General features: G+C 44.6%; 1 protein-coding gene across 4 annotated transcripts in view; it reads right to left on the minus strand.

Annotated features, from left to right (window-relative positions):
- The window catches only part of ACAP2 (ArfGAP with coiled-coil, ankyrin repeat and PH domains 2), a 1585345-nt gene that overhangs the window by 1384767 nt on the left and 186060 nt on the right, over positions 1–14518 (minus strand). For all 4 annotated transcript variants that reach the window (XM_069618585.1, XM_069618583.1, XM_069618582.1 and 1 more), the window contains exon 2: positions 8079–8136. In XM_069618585.1, coding sequence (XP_069474686.1) covers positions 8079–8136 — 58 coding nt within the window. The remainder of the gene's footprint in view (positions 1–8078; positions 8137–14518) is intronic.

A 14518-nucleotide genomic window follows, 5' to 3' on the forward strand; every position in this document is an offset into this window, starting at 1 on the left:
TACTGTATCCAAATATAGTGTCTACCATGTTTAATTTTGTGGGAAAGATGCATCATATTGATGAGTGAACACTCGTTAAAATCTACTTGATCACACTGCCAAGTGGTTTTGATGGTAAACCTAGTTCTGTGACCTGCTGGTTGCATCCATCTGTGAAACCCATGAGCTGATCATATGCTCCTTAACATACTTTCTCATCACCATGTTGCTTTATACCAGCTACCCTGAAAGTGAGATGGCTGCAAACTATAACATTCCACCTAGTTTGCCCAGTTCCTTTCCTGATACACCATCCACTCAGTCTTATTTTCTTCCCTCTTACATAACAAATACACACAGCTTACCTAGATGTTTACACAAAGTAGTGATAAATGGTTCTCTCCAGTCTGTATATCTACTGCAATACCATATAATAAATACTCTGATTATAATTGCATTATTTATTGGCAACTCTTGGAGAGAGATGGCCAAACTGTTTACAGAGCCTTCTTATCAAATGTATTTGTGTCCATTCATGCAGCTAACCTTTTGCATTTTACAGACACTCATCCAGAGCTCGCAAACTCTACGTGTCCACTTGCATAGTTCGAGGACAGTACCATTTAGATGGGATGTTTTAAACTTTTAATTAGCATTTTGTTTTCAGTAAATGTCAAATACAAGTTTCACTGTGCATGGCTGGCTCCTGTGTAGCAGTAGTGTGCCAAACAAATTTGGTTTGTGGAAACGGGCACCATTTTACAGAAAGCGCATTTACATTTGTGTCATACGCTGTCATGGGTGGAGTGTAGGTAAACTAAGTTACTAGAGTTGCAGGTCTAATTGAAGTTTAAGGAATTTGCAAGACCCGACTGCTCTCCCTCATGTCTGTCTTCCACGGTACACAAAAATGCTGTATTGTTGCTTTCTTTATGTCTCGGATCCAAATAACTTGTGGTTGCATTACACATATTAGTACAACATTGCTAATCAAATGGGCTTGTTTGCTAATCAAGAATATTTTAATTAGAAAACTCTGCTAATCAATTTTTTAAACTAATTTATGCCTTGCGAAAGGGTCATAGGACAGAGATGGGACCAACATGACCTGGCAAAGGACGCAACTAAGGTCAGTTGCCATGGAGTCATCATTCAGTGCAGCAAAAAGAAAGGATACACTTGCACGCTGTGGTAAATGCAGTGATGTCATTTCCTCTCCAGGGAAGTTTACTTCCCATGTGGCCAGGTAAGGGCAGTCGCTACCTGATCCCGGCCATCGTGGTGACTACCTGAGGGATGATGACATGTGGAAGAAAACCTTCATGGGAGGGAAGTAGACTCACTGGCAGGAACCAGGTATCCCTGTTCCACTAAGGTTATGACACTCACTTTTTAAACCCCCCTTCCCCCAACCTGTACTGCATATTGCAACACAGAACCAGTTCCCTCACTCAGTACTGACTTGAGGCTTTTTTCCCCCCCATTCTCCTTATGGAAAGGCCGAAATGAGAAAGATTGCTGGAGTAATGCAGAGCACTGAACTAGAGACGCGTTCTAGTCGTCTTAATGTCCCAGCACCTCTCGGATACTTTCAAGCCCGGCACTACAAAGAAGATGGAGATCGAGGGAAACCAGATCCCCTTTAGCCAGGCCGGGTTGGCAACGAAGCAGATGACAGCTGGAGAAGGGAGCAGGACAGAGGCTGTCGGCGCCGTCGTAAAAGGCTGGAAGGAAGGTACGCCTGCCGAGAGCCTACAGCAGGAGATGATGCGAGAAGGAGGCCACAGTGAAGCAGATACCGAAGAGCTGACAGGATGTTTTCAGTAAGACAAGGCTCCCCAGCAAAGGAAGCGAGGACCGTGGAGAAAGGCAAAGCCACCAAAAGAGACCAGTGAGCCCAAGCAAAGTGGGACACCTGGGCGCTTCGTAGCCTAGACTGCGCAGCACACAGAAGTGGTGTGAAAGTGAATCCAAGCAAGGGAACAGGAATGCTGAAAGAATTAAGAAGGGAAACCTATGAAGAGGGGTTGAAGACCAAAAGTAGAATTGAGCAAAATGGACATATGTTGACGAAGACCTGGCAGGCGAGTATACCAGGCAACGTGTGGCGAGTCTGGGACCCGCACCCAAATACAAAGTGAACATTGTAAAGGCACAAGGGAAGACTCAACCTCCTTTGGTGCAGATATACAAAGAAGCCCTAGCAGGAGAGTATACCAGGCAAAGTGAATGTACTGTAAGAGTTGGGAAGAGGGAGAGTGACCTCTTAAGATTGTGTAAACTCTAGTGGAAGGGAAGCATAACCCCTGAGCAAGACACTTCAGCAAATTGTGTAATCAAGGAGAAACAGAGAATCCCTTGAGGTTGTGTGATCTAGGGTAAGGGAGCCATAGTCCCTGTATTGGAGAACTATATAATTCAAAGGCTAAGCAACTTGGGGCAGGGAGCCCCCCCTTCCTGAGACTTGTGGAACTTTGATTATTTTGTTTCTTTTTGCACCCTTTTAGAACTTTGTGTTGGAACTGTGGAAGGAACAACTTCAACCAGTCGAGAGACTATACCCCTTTTTCAGATTATCTTGGGTTTAGAATGCAAGGGTCAGGTTAGGATTTCTGACACAGGACAGAGAACTCTTTTGCTTTGGGACATTTGACGTTCTTTAGTTTCGTTGAGGCATGGAAACCCCTCAGTGATAGGGTGAGCTAGGTATTTCTCGAACCCTCTTTTCTGTTAATTAATGTTTATAGCAATCAACACAATGCCCTTGTGTCGCAGTCTTACTCCAGATTCCTTACAATGCCCGGGAAGGAATCTGGCCACAAAAAGGATACAGAACCTCAGAATGTATTATAGTGGATTCCCTTGCGACTATCTGTCCACAGAGCGAGGGCCACAGTCTAATACATTAATAAAATGAATGTAGGAAAGGTAGCGAGGCATTACTCTCAGTGCTGTTGCTAGTTGCCATTCAGAGATATAAAATGTGAGGGTAATGAAGATTGTACAACAGTAAGTGCAGTTGCATTACAATTATAATGTTGTCCTTCCTGTGGTTTGCAGGAAGAAGAAAATAAGCCTATGCAGTACTGAGCAGCTGGAACACGTAGTGAAAAGGAGGAAGAATCTTTTCTTTGTGCTGTTTATGTGCATTCCAGTTTTTGGCAGACTGATGTTTGGGTGGGGAAGAGCAGGGAAAGGTTGGGGAATGGAACATAAAGGGTTAATCTCAGTTTAAACCAATGTTACGAGCATAAAACATCTTTATGACTAATGACCGCTTCCCTATGTTTTACAGATCCTATTTAGGATTTTCCCCTTTGAAATTCATAGGGGTGGAGGGGCTTCGAATGTTGCAGTCACCCAGCTCTTTCCAGAACTCAAGGTTGGCAACCACAATGACTGCTCTGGCCTGCCTAAAGCTCAGAGCAGAATTCGGGTAAACCTTCCCTCCTGCGTTATCCAGGAGACATCCTTGCACCCCAGTATACTGTGAGAAGAAGTAGTCAACGATGCATGGCCTTTATCAAAAAAAGAGTCACTGACGTCACTGTGGTGGAGTGAACTGGTGGGTGGCTCAGCACACACAGCTTTTCTTCCAGTAGGCATCTTTAGCTCACATCCACCCACTAGTTGCAAAAGCGCCAGATTTGTATGGCTTCTCCCAGCACATCAGATTGAAGTGGTATGCCCAACTTGTCTGTTGGTTTCCTCGAGCTGACTGAGGAAAGGACTCCTTGGTCCGACTGTGGGCATTCTGGTACAGAATCTGCAAATATTCCATAAGCACTTGCACCTTGTCTGGAGATGGGTGCCTTAACAGAGATGGGTACCTTCTCTGTGTATTCGGAAAGACCATCTTGGTCATATGCAGGTTTTCTATCCAGTGGACCGTGAGGTACAGGACGGGGGAGGATCTTGTGGTAGCAGGGGAGGACACATTTCTTTGAGAACCCATGTCCCCCACTTGAGGCGGTGACAGTGCTTTTACCATCACTGTCTGAGGCACAATGGGTTGATTCTGAGGTTATGCTGGTTTATAAGTGAGGACAAGCACTTGTATCCTTAAGGAACTTAAAAATATCACCTCATGTATCCCAGAGTTCCTCATGTTCTGAAACCTCTCCAAAGACCAATTCTCCCATGAGGGTTTGTGAATGGATGTGCCTGAAGGAGGACCTTCAGGCGCAAGTTGTAACGCTCACCTGGTTCCTACGGAGGCGCTGACTCAGGCTGGACTGCGACCCTGGGTTCGGGATGCGCTCAGGGTGGGACCTCCGAATACGAACTGCCTGGTTTGTGAGGTATTTTTCTGTAGATGGGGAAAAAAGGGGTAAATACCCAAGTGATAGGATGAGGTTCCCCCCCAGTCTTGCTTCTCCCACTTCTAGGCTTTCAACAAGTCTCAGCGAGCTCTTACCTTTGGCTTGGTGAAGGTGAGCTCTCCATCCTGCTTCTGGTGCAGGGGCGCAAGGAGTCCAGTTACGTCACTGGATGAATTCAATGTGCAGGTTAGAGTCCCCTTGCAATAGCCTTTAGATGCCGAGACTCCGTTGGGCGATGCTGTTGCAGTTGCACGTGCGGAGACACGCGAGTATAATTGAACTATGGTCTTTTCCAAAATGGCACCTGTATCAATGTCTTTTTCCCTTTCAGGTGCTGGGATGCTGTGGACGATGCCTCCGTTGCTGCACGTGCGGAGGCCGGTAAGTAATAGTTAAACTGTAACCTTATCCAAATGGGCGCCTTTAACAATGTCTTTTTCCCTTTTAGATGCGGGGATGCTGCCGGAGTGAAGGCCGCAGTGAGCCTTGGAGTGATCAAGGATGGATAAGGTAAGCGAGCGCGGTTTACGGGCGTTTTGCACGTTTTCTAACCTTGAACTTTTCTTTGCAGGTCTGGGAGACTGGATTCTGGAGGTTGAATTCAGGTACGTATGAATTCCGGCGTGTTTTCTTAACCCCACGGTGAGCGTCCTGCTGCTGCTGCAGAATAACGCGAAGCACGTGAAATCCATCGGGTGTGGTTTAAATAGTGTAGCAGAGCTTTGGTGCATGTTCTTCCTCCAGCCCCACCCAGGTAAGAAAAGAGTTCCTGATTTGAGGAAGTAGTTCCTCTCAGCCCTGCTGGCTGGGAACTTCAGCCTGACTGGGTTGCTCTGGGTGAGTATGCAGCATGGTCTGCCCCAGGTAAGTCCACCCAAGCATTATGACATGGTTTACCCATATGAGCCCGGGGCCTATGGCGCCGGGACTGAAACCCTTTATGAGCCTGGCGCCAAAGGCGCCAGGACACGGTCCAAAGGGCCCCTGTACGGGCCTGCTGGGTCCGGAAGAATGAAAGGCGGGCCTGCTTCCGAGGATGCTGGACCTGTCCTGGCTCCTCGGGAGCAGTGCTCATGACACAAGTGCTGGGAGAAATGGAAAGGAGGGACCAAATAGCCACTCACACCGGGAGATCATGTCACCCGTGGGGAAAAAGGCAAGGCTCAAAAGCACAGGGAGGAAGTGATGAGAGAAATCTGTGCAAGTCCTCTGGTATGTGCTTCGATGTAGCTGGAGATTCTTCCTCCAGTGACAGCCATGGCCCGACTGGGAGAAAGTGACAGCTGTGGTATGATGAGCCATTACCTGCCGTGGGTGAGAGATCACTGTACAGGCCACAGGACTTCCTGGAGGTAAGTGGGACTTACTGCTATCGCATGCCTCGGAATGGTGTTGCCTGGACACGGAGCCAAAGTAAAAAGAGCTGTACTCTTGGAACTGAAAGCTTCCAAGGAGATCTGGTGCAGCGACCAAAAGATGTCTGCTCACAGTGTCAGCTGACCCATGAGCGACTTGTATGAAAATGCATCACAAAGCGCTCTGCCATCCGAGCGATGAGTCAGGCCTAAACACTAAGCAAAGAGAGCGACCTTTGATACATGTTGCAGAGAACTCTGCTTTACCTGTCATAAATGAGAGGAAGCGAGGGGAATATAGCGAAAAAGAAAAACAAATCTAGTTACTGCTGGGATGCAGCAATAAAAGAAAAGAGGGCTGCTTTCGGCATCCAACATAGAGAAAGGGACTGAGGGGGAAGAAGCGCAGGTGTCGGACAATATAGCATGGTCATGCTACGCGACCCACTCCTCTCTAACTTCTTAACAGGGAAGTGCGCTTGGGCCTGCTCTGGCTTGGGTCCTTCCCCACTCCATGGGGGAAAAGTTAAGGGACACAGAAGTAGGTTGCACAACATGGATCTATCATACTAAAAGCACTGTCAAAGTAACAAGGAATGATGAGATATTGCTTCTTACTGCACTATCCACACAAGAGCAAGAAGATTACCTTCTTTCAGTCCACTCCACTACAGCTTACTTTTATCGTTTTTGTCTGAACTATTATTTGTCCCTCCTCTGTGTTTACTCCATGTTGCTCTTCAATGTACAATGTAGCCACAGACAAACTCCTTATTTTATGTGAGGACGCATATTCCTTCAGTTGGAAATGTTGATATTTAGCATTTTTTTTAACAGCCTCTTTCCTAAAATGTACTTTACTTCAATGCAAGTCAATGAATAGAAAGCAACCACCTTCCTGGTGAAAACATTCCCATTTAAGCATTGGATGGTATAGGTAAACTATTTTTCAGGTCTTCCTTTTGTTGATATAGATGCTTACAAAGAGTTGGTTTGCATTCTAGGGTTCTAACACACAGTAGTTGGGTATACCTGCAGCTCTAGAGAAGCAGTTTTCTTTGTTGCCTTACTTGAGAAATAAAAGTTCAATATCCAAATTTGTATTCCGTTTTAAATGTTTTTCCATTTTCATTTGTATTTGGATCTAGACGGTTAGATGGCTAATTTAAACGCATACTTTTATTTTTGTGCAAGGAGCCAATAGGCCAACATTGTGACCCTTAGACACTGCAAGACATTTTTCAAGAGTAGTATAGTGAAGAGACTCAAAAGCTATTACATACAAAGATTACACTATAATGGGGCATCAATTTATACTCAAACAAGTACAAGTTCGAAATGGCACATCTCAAAAAGGGACAGATACGCACCATACTTGTATTGAGATATATATATCATTGTTGGTCATGTGAGGAGGACCAACATGGCTTTTTATCCACTATCTGACCTATAATGTACAGTAATCTGCTGCTTTATCTTGTTAACATCTAAACATTCACTAGAAACTAAGAACACTCATTTTGGGGAATTTAGAATCTTCTGCCTATATGCCCCCGACCCCCATTGATGCAGCACAGTCTGGTGTTGCTTTCAATGCATTGAAGTGCTATTAAACACAAACATGCTGCGACAATAAACAAATTATATCGCCCAGGCACAAAAATGTATCCTACATCTGGGATCTGCAGGATAACCTTTCCTAAATGAAAAGTCTGTACCCTAGTCACATGATCGCGTTACTTAAGTGTGTCTCCTCTGTTATAAACTATTTACATTTGAAGGAGGGACGCATTATGGCCTTAAAAGCTAGCATAACAAAAACTATACTTGTTTCGGTGTGCCCAAAACTACATCCTCACCACCAATTCTGCATATGCTGCATCATAAGGAGATTGGTAGTAAATCTGCCAAATTGAGGGCCATTACCATTATTGCCACTTGGTCCTGTGGGCTTATCACAGGTTTACGAGTGGTGGGAGGGTGATGTAATTGCCAAACTTTGGATTCTATAGGACTACATGGTGATTTTGTCAGAAGCAGAAATTCTGCCACTAAGTTTGCTGATTTGGAGGAGAAATTCAGGATTTACCTGCAGGCTTTTAATGGAGGTGAATCCCCCCCCCCCCTTTTCCTCCAAACTCTGAATTCAGCCGTGCTGTAAAAATGGCTCATCACAGTGCCAAAATCGTAATGAGGCCCATAGTGGTTTCTTCAATGATCTTAAAACAGACAAAAAAAAACAGGTCTGTGGGAAACTTCAAATTCATTCATCTAGCTTTTTTCCTGTAAAACCCTGCTCTTACTGTGAAAGCCTAAACCTTTACCATTGATAACTAAAGTCAACTATACATATGGTAAAACAGTAACTGCCTTTTCTCAATTCCTAAATGGGGTTCTTTACGCCATAACTAGAAAAACACACCTTATCAAGTTTCACTTCGAGTTCACTCACATCACCTTCAACTTCCTCCAAGGCAGCTCTAAAAGAAACAGAAAATGAAAACTTAAAATTAAAATATGAAATGTATTGAATGCAATGCTTCAAAAACGGGCGCATTAAGGAGAGGCACAAATGTCAACAACTAATAATTAGGGAAAAGTTACTTACCGGTTTCATTTGCATGCTCCTTGTCCGAGTGCAACCTTTCCTCTAGACTTTTGGGATGTACTACCCACTTCTGGTTAGGAAGGGGAGGATTTTCCATATTTTCCAGAGCAAAGGCAAGCGGTTTGGGATGGCCAAGTGTGTTCCAATTTCTGCCACACAATGCCCTTTGGCATACAGGTGTGTGTGTCTCCGATGTTTTCTATAACATTTCACTTCCCAAAATCCTTGCTTACTGGTCTGTGGGTGAGGTGTCATCTCAAGCATGGGTTGCCAAGCCAGTCTTTGAAGCAATATAATTTATAGGTCAATATTGCCACCTCCATGTGACCTTCCACCTGCCTCACTACCTCCATTTCCCACACTAAGTTAATAATGACTTCCGATTGATTTCACACCAACAGGTAGCCTAACTGCAGCCATCTTATAACCCAAGCATCCTTTCTAAAGGGCTGGACATTTTACAAAGATTTAGGCTTCATATATCTACAACAATTTCAGAGAATTTAGCCAAAATTATTACTCTGTGTGGTCTAAACAAAATAAGCATTAAGTGTACAGTAACGTACAACATATAGCATTTACAAAAAAATGTACAGCACCGTCCTGGATGCAATGTAACACGCGGGAAGCCTCTAAACAAATCATTCCAAAACACAGATGAAACGCCAACAAATGTAAGAGGCTAGTTCTGGTAATAGCCACTAACGCCATCAGTTTGGGGTGGTAAAAGAAAAAAAAAGGTTCCAGTAAAAATCCCCTGAAAAGTAGAGATTGGAAGGTTTCTTTCAGCATCAGAAGAATGATTTTCGAGGGAACCATCAGCAAGATTTCCCAATTTCATTTGCCAGTGTAAAATGTAATTTAGCATCAAGCATTGACAAAGCCAACATTTTGGCATTTGTTAGGCACCGATATAAAAAAGGTACTACCTGGCCATAACATCCCAACAGATGAAAAATTGAGTGATTACTGGGAATACGATATTCAGTACCTGGCAAAGCCTATCTAATCTATCAAAACCTAAAGTCCAAACATTGGCTTTGTCATTGGTTTTTTAACAGGAGGACTTAAGTGCAAGGAACAGATTTAAATTAAGTGGCTAAAGGCACACTTTGAAGACTCAATTTAGGTTACCTAGACCCAAATGATGCCAAAGCCATTGACTTAGCGATTGTTCTGGCTGACTTTGGCCTCAGCCAACATATTAGTGAGCCTACCCACATCAAGGGTCGCACTCTTGACTCGGATGCAGACATGAATTGTGCGCTTAACGTAACCTCTGTCTCCATGCGTCTTGTCTGATCATCACAAAATACTATTCTCCATTAACTCTAGGCAACCTTCAGATAAACCTAACCTTGCACCCCCCACTTACACACGCAACGAGAAGGATATTACGGCTGAGAAATTACTCCCACTTATCCTCCCTCTACTGAACACGGCGTCCTCCACCTGCGCGGACCCCACAGTTCTAGTAGATACCTACAACTGTGCTATGCTAAAAGCTCAACACCATTGCTCCTCTCAAACTGTGTAAACAAAACCTTGCAACCACCTTAATTCCTGGTTCACCCCTCTCTTACGCGACCTGTGTAAAGTTAAAAGAAAACCTGAAGCTCATTGGAAAAGCTTACCGTCCCCAGTTAATAAAAATACCCTCATCTTAGCCTCCCTTACCTACAAAGATGCCATCCTAGTGGCCAAAAAGGAAGTGTACAACAAAAGGATCATACAAGCCCAATCAAATACCAAGGAACTCTTCAAGATCCTCAAGGAACTAGTCTCCTGTTGCCCCGCTCGTTACATGCACCCAAGACACAGTGGTGCTCCAACATTCAAAAGGCAATACTAGACAAAATTGCCCTGCTCCAAGCCAAAACTAATACTAAAAAAAGCCACCTCTGTGATGCAACAGGTAACTCCCATCTTACAAAACCCCCTCACTGACTCACTCCTTCAAACCTTTTTCTTCACACCCCTTACCATTAAGGAAGTTGAAAATATTATGAAGCTTAACCCTTCCAATTACCAAGGTGACGCCTGCCCGGCACCGGTCATACAGGAAGCTGCACATGATCTCACCCCATTCATTACATCATTCATTAATTCCTCTTTCAAATCGGCGCTGTACCCGACAACCTCAAGGATGCCTGGGTCATCCCTTTAATCAAAAAACCAAATCTCGATCCCAGCAACCCCGCCAACTACAGGCCCATTACCACGGTGCCATACCTTCTCAAAATTTTGGACCGTGCAGCATATCATCAAATCCAGGACTACCTCGAAACCAGTAATCTATTAGGGCTCAGACAATCCGGTTTCCTTCCCAGACACGGCACTGAGACAGCCTTAATTGATTTGAAAACCCAAATCGAGGACCTGAAAGACTAGGGCAAACAGGCGCTCCTGCTCCTCCTTGTTCTTTCTGCTGCCTTCTATCTGGTGGATCACCAAATCCTCTGCCACCATCACAAGATTGCTGCTCACTTCTTCGACACAGCCACATCCTGGATCAGCTCTTTCCTGGCGAACAGAACCATGAGGGTCTTTTCTTACTTAGCCGCAGCTGATCCAGCACACGTCCCGTGCAGAGTCCCACAAGGATCTTGTGTATCTTCCACACTTTACAACGGGTTTACTAAACCGCTCTTCGACATACTTGACTATCTGGGTGTTTCATACACCAATTGTGCGGACGACATCCAGATACTCATCCCTATCACGGGCAACTATGTAACCGATGCCAAAGCAATCAATGCAGTTTACACAGTCATCTAGGCCTGGATGGCACATCATGGGGTCTGCCTCAATGATGAAAAAACAGAGTTACTCATCCTAGGTTCTCACGCCAAACTCACTAAATTTGACCTCAAATACAAATCCTTTATTATCGACAGGAAGGAGATCAAAGTATCCAACGTCACTAAAACACTTGGAATCTACTTAGATTCTACTCTGTCCCTCAATAGACAAACCAATGCTGTAGTCTCAGCGTCAACTTATACCTGTAAACTGATCACAGCGTGCCGCCCCTTCCTGACTTCGGGCAACTGCCTGATCCTCGCCAGAACCCTCATGTCCAAAATCGACTATTGCAATGCCCTCTACCTTGGGACCAGTCAAAGAAACCTTAATAAACTCCAGGTCACCCGGAATAATGCCATAAGGGCAGCCCTAAACATACCCAGGCGTTCTCACATCTCTAACACCAGACGCAACCTGCATTGGCTTCCCGTCACTCAGCGCATTTCCCTCAAAGCACTCGTTCTAACACACAAGGCCCAGAACAATGCAGCCCCTGACTACTTATCCACGCGCTTTCCTCAACACAGAGCAATCAGACCACTGAGATCTGCTCAGGTTCACACACTGACTATTCCTAGTTTCAAGCGGCAGACAGCTAGAGGCTCGAGCTTCCCAGTCCTTGCGGCTAAGCTTTGGAACACCCTACCTAATGCTCTCAGAAATGTCCCTCACATCCACTCCTTTAAAACGAAAACCAAACTGAGGCTTCGTGAACTGGAGGCCCCGGCCCTCGCGCCATAAGCCACACTGTTGCCTTTCCTCCACCTACCAAATGGCTGGCAAGGTCTATAGACCGCTCATTCTGTATACTCAGGCCACTCGCCTCTTCGCTATGTTATGTGTTTTGCTTGTAAATATGTTTAAAATATATATCTTTTGCTAGAACCTGTAATTATGTATCTATTGCCGTAACCTGTAACGGCCTTCAAAACATGTGCCCAGATGCCCCGGGGCAAGGTGCGCACTATAAATAAAATAAATACAAATACATATTATACCTGTAGCCATTTGCAGGCGCAATACAAAAGCCCTTAACTCCAACAGGCGGCTTAGAAAAATACTGGCTGGCTAAATCTTGGTTTTACTACTTGATAGAGTGAGCTCAAAGCGATCCCAGGAGGGATGTGTTTTGGTCGGGGAGGGGCAAGTAGTGGATAAGAATGGCCGCTGGGATTAGCATGACCATGGGCAGTTAGTGTGTGGCTAGACAACCAAACACCCACAAGCTGCATGTCCCTCCTCACATGTCATCTCTTTCCTACCTGTACTCCAATGCAATGGCTTCAGCTCAAGCACCACCTAATAGCCCAAACTAAAAATGGGCAGAGTCCAGAGACAAGTAAATCCTTTAGGAATATTGCATGGGCTTTTGAACAACATTTACCAACCCCAGGAAAGAGGGGCAAAGTGGCCTCTGGGTCGAGCCTTAGGTGAGGCCCAGTGATCACAATGGGTTGCTTGGTGGGGATCCAGGATGCAGTAAGGACATGCCCATGACAAAGTGGCCACTAGCCATGGCAATGGCCCAAACAAGTTACCAGAAATGGCCTCGGCCTGGCTAGAGCCATTGGCCACACGCTCCATTGCCTGTAGCTTGTTTTTCCAAGGGCACACTCTGCAGCCCTAGCAGGTTCAGAGACCGAGCCACCCATCCTGAAGTGGCCACTAGGCATTGCCTATATCAATGCTCAGGGGCCCCAAGTGTACCTGTAGGCCACCTCTAGCTTCAAGAAATGGTTTATGCATATGTGTCACTAATAGTTTAAGCCTCTGCCCCTGGCAAAACATGGTCACAACATATGACCACGGTCCATTTCAGGTCGCTCAGGAGAGCCCAGGGTATGGCCCAAGACCCCGCTGCAGTCAAAGTCCTCACTGGGCATGGCTATTGTAGGTAGGATAGTTATCATTAAAAATAAAATTACAACTCAGTGTAAAAAACTGCTAATAACAAATGTTACAAGCGCCGGGCAGATAAAAGGAAAATTGACCACGGCCACTGTACATTTGACTATAGTCATAAGCAGGTAGACAAGGGAAGAGGAGTGGTTGTTTGGTCAAGAGGTAAATAGATCAGTGAGACAACCTAATGATGTTGAATGGTATGAACAAATTGATGTAAGATATACTACAACTGTTAAAGCTGAACTCAATATTTTACAGAAATTTAAATACAGAAACTAATGGAATGGGGAATGGAATTCCCTTCATGAAAAAAGACTATCCTGTTACTCAGATATTGTATTTTATTCCCAAAATCCATAAGAACATAGAAACACCTCCTGCAAGCCGATTGTATCCTCCCAGAGATCATTGCTTGAAAATGTCTCTAAATATCTAGACTTTTTTCTACATTCTTTTGTAAAGGATTTAAATTCATACTTAAGGGATACTACAGACTTGCTTAATAAGGTACAAGGAATTGAATGGGAGCCGGATTACATTTTGGTTTCATTAGATGTAGTGTCTTTACATACTTCTAGAATACATCAACATGGCTTAAAGGCATGCAAATATTTCCTAGAATCTAAGTCTATTAGTTACAAACAACATAATGAGGTTATTACAGTGCTCAAATTTTGTTTGGAACATAATATCTTTTTGTTCGAAGACCAATTATATCACCAAAAGTGCAGGACTACCATGGGGCCATTGGGTCATGCATAGCCCCCACCTATGCTAATTTGCATATGGGGTGGTGGGAGTATGAATTGGCATGGCCAGAACAATATGAAACATTTCTAGAACAGATTATTTGTTGATATAGATACATATACGACCTGTTTGTCATTTGGAGAGGGACACGGCAGTCTTTGAAAGAATACATTAACCTTCTGAATGACAATGAATTGAATCTTAAATTGACTTCTGTTAGCAGTCAAACAAATCTGGTATTTTTAGATGTGGAGCTATTTATTGAAGAAAAATATTTGTAGCAAACTTCACAGGAAAAATAACAGCTTCGAGTTCGATTTTGCATGGTGTTAGGGAGAATTCTCTGTTTAGGCTGAATTTCCCTACCTAGTGAGTCCCCCAGCAGCTTTGCTGGATTTCTGGGGTTTCTTTTTTTCTCCTGCCCAGAGTGAGACTCTTTTACCCTCACTCTTGGACATGTTGAAGTGTGTTTTCTTGGTTAAACCTTGTGTTGAATGGGCTATGGGGTCTTTTACTCCATAGGGCCTCATGTATTTTTGTGATGTGGGTTACACAGCACCCTCTGTGCCGTGACCCAGGGGTGTCCTAGGGACTCCCCAACATAGACTCCATACCCTGGGACTGACTACTGTCTCCCAGGGCATGTAAAGTCACCAAAGACTTTGCTAGTCTTGAATCCTGAACAGAACCAGTACAAACCATCATATTGTGGACGTACTGGCTGGGGCAATTCGATTGCCCCAGGGTCTGTTAGTCGAGGGGGCACGTCTCCGTCCCCCCTGATCGAGTTTTGG

Source organism: Ambystoma mexicanum, chromosome 10 (assembly GCF_040938575.1).
Source record: "Ambystoma mexicanum isolate Mex_15411 chromosome 10, UKY_AmexF1_1, whole genome shotgun sequence".
In the NCBI taxonomy this organism is placed as follows: Eukaryota; Metazoa; Chordata; class Amphibia; order Caudata; family Ambystomatidae; genus Ambystoma; species Ambystoma mexicanum.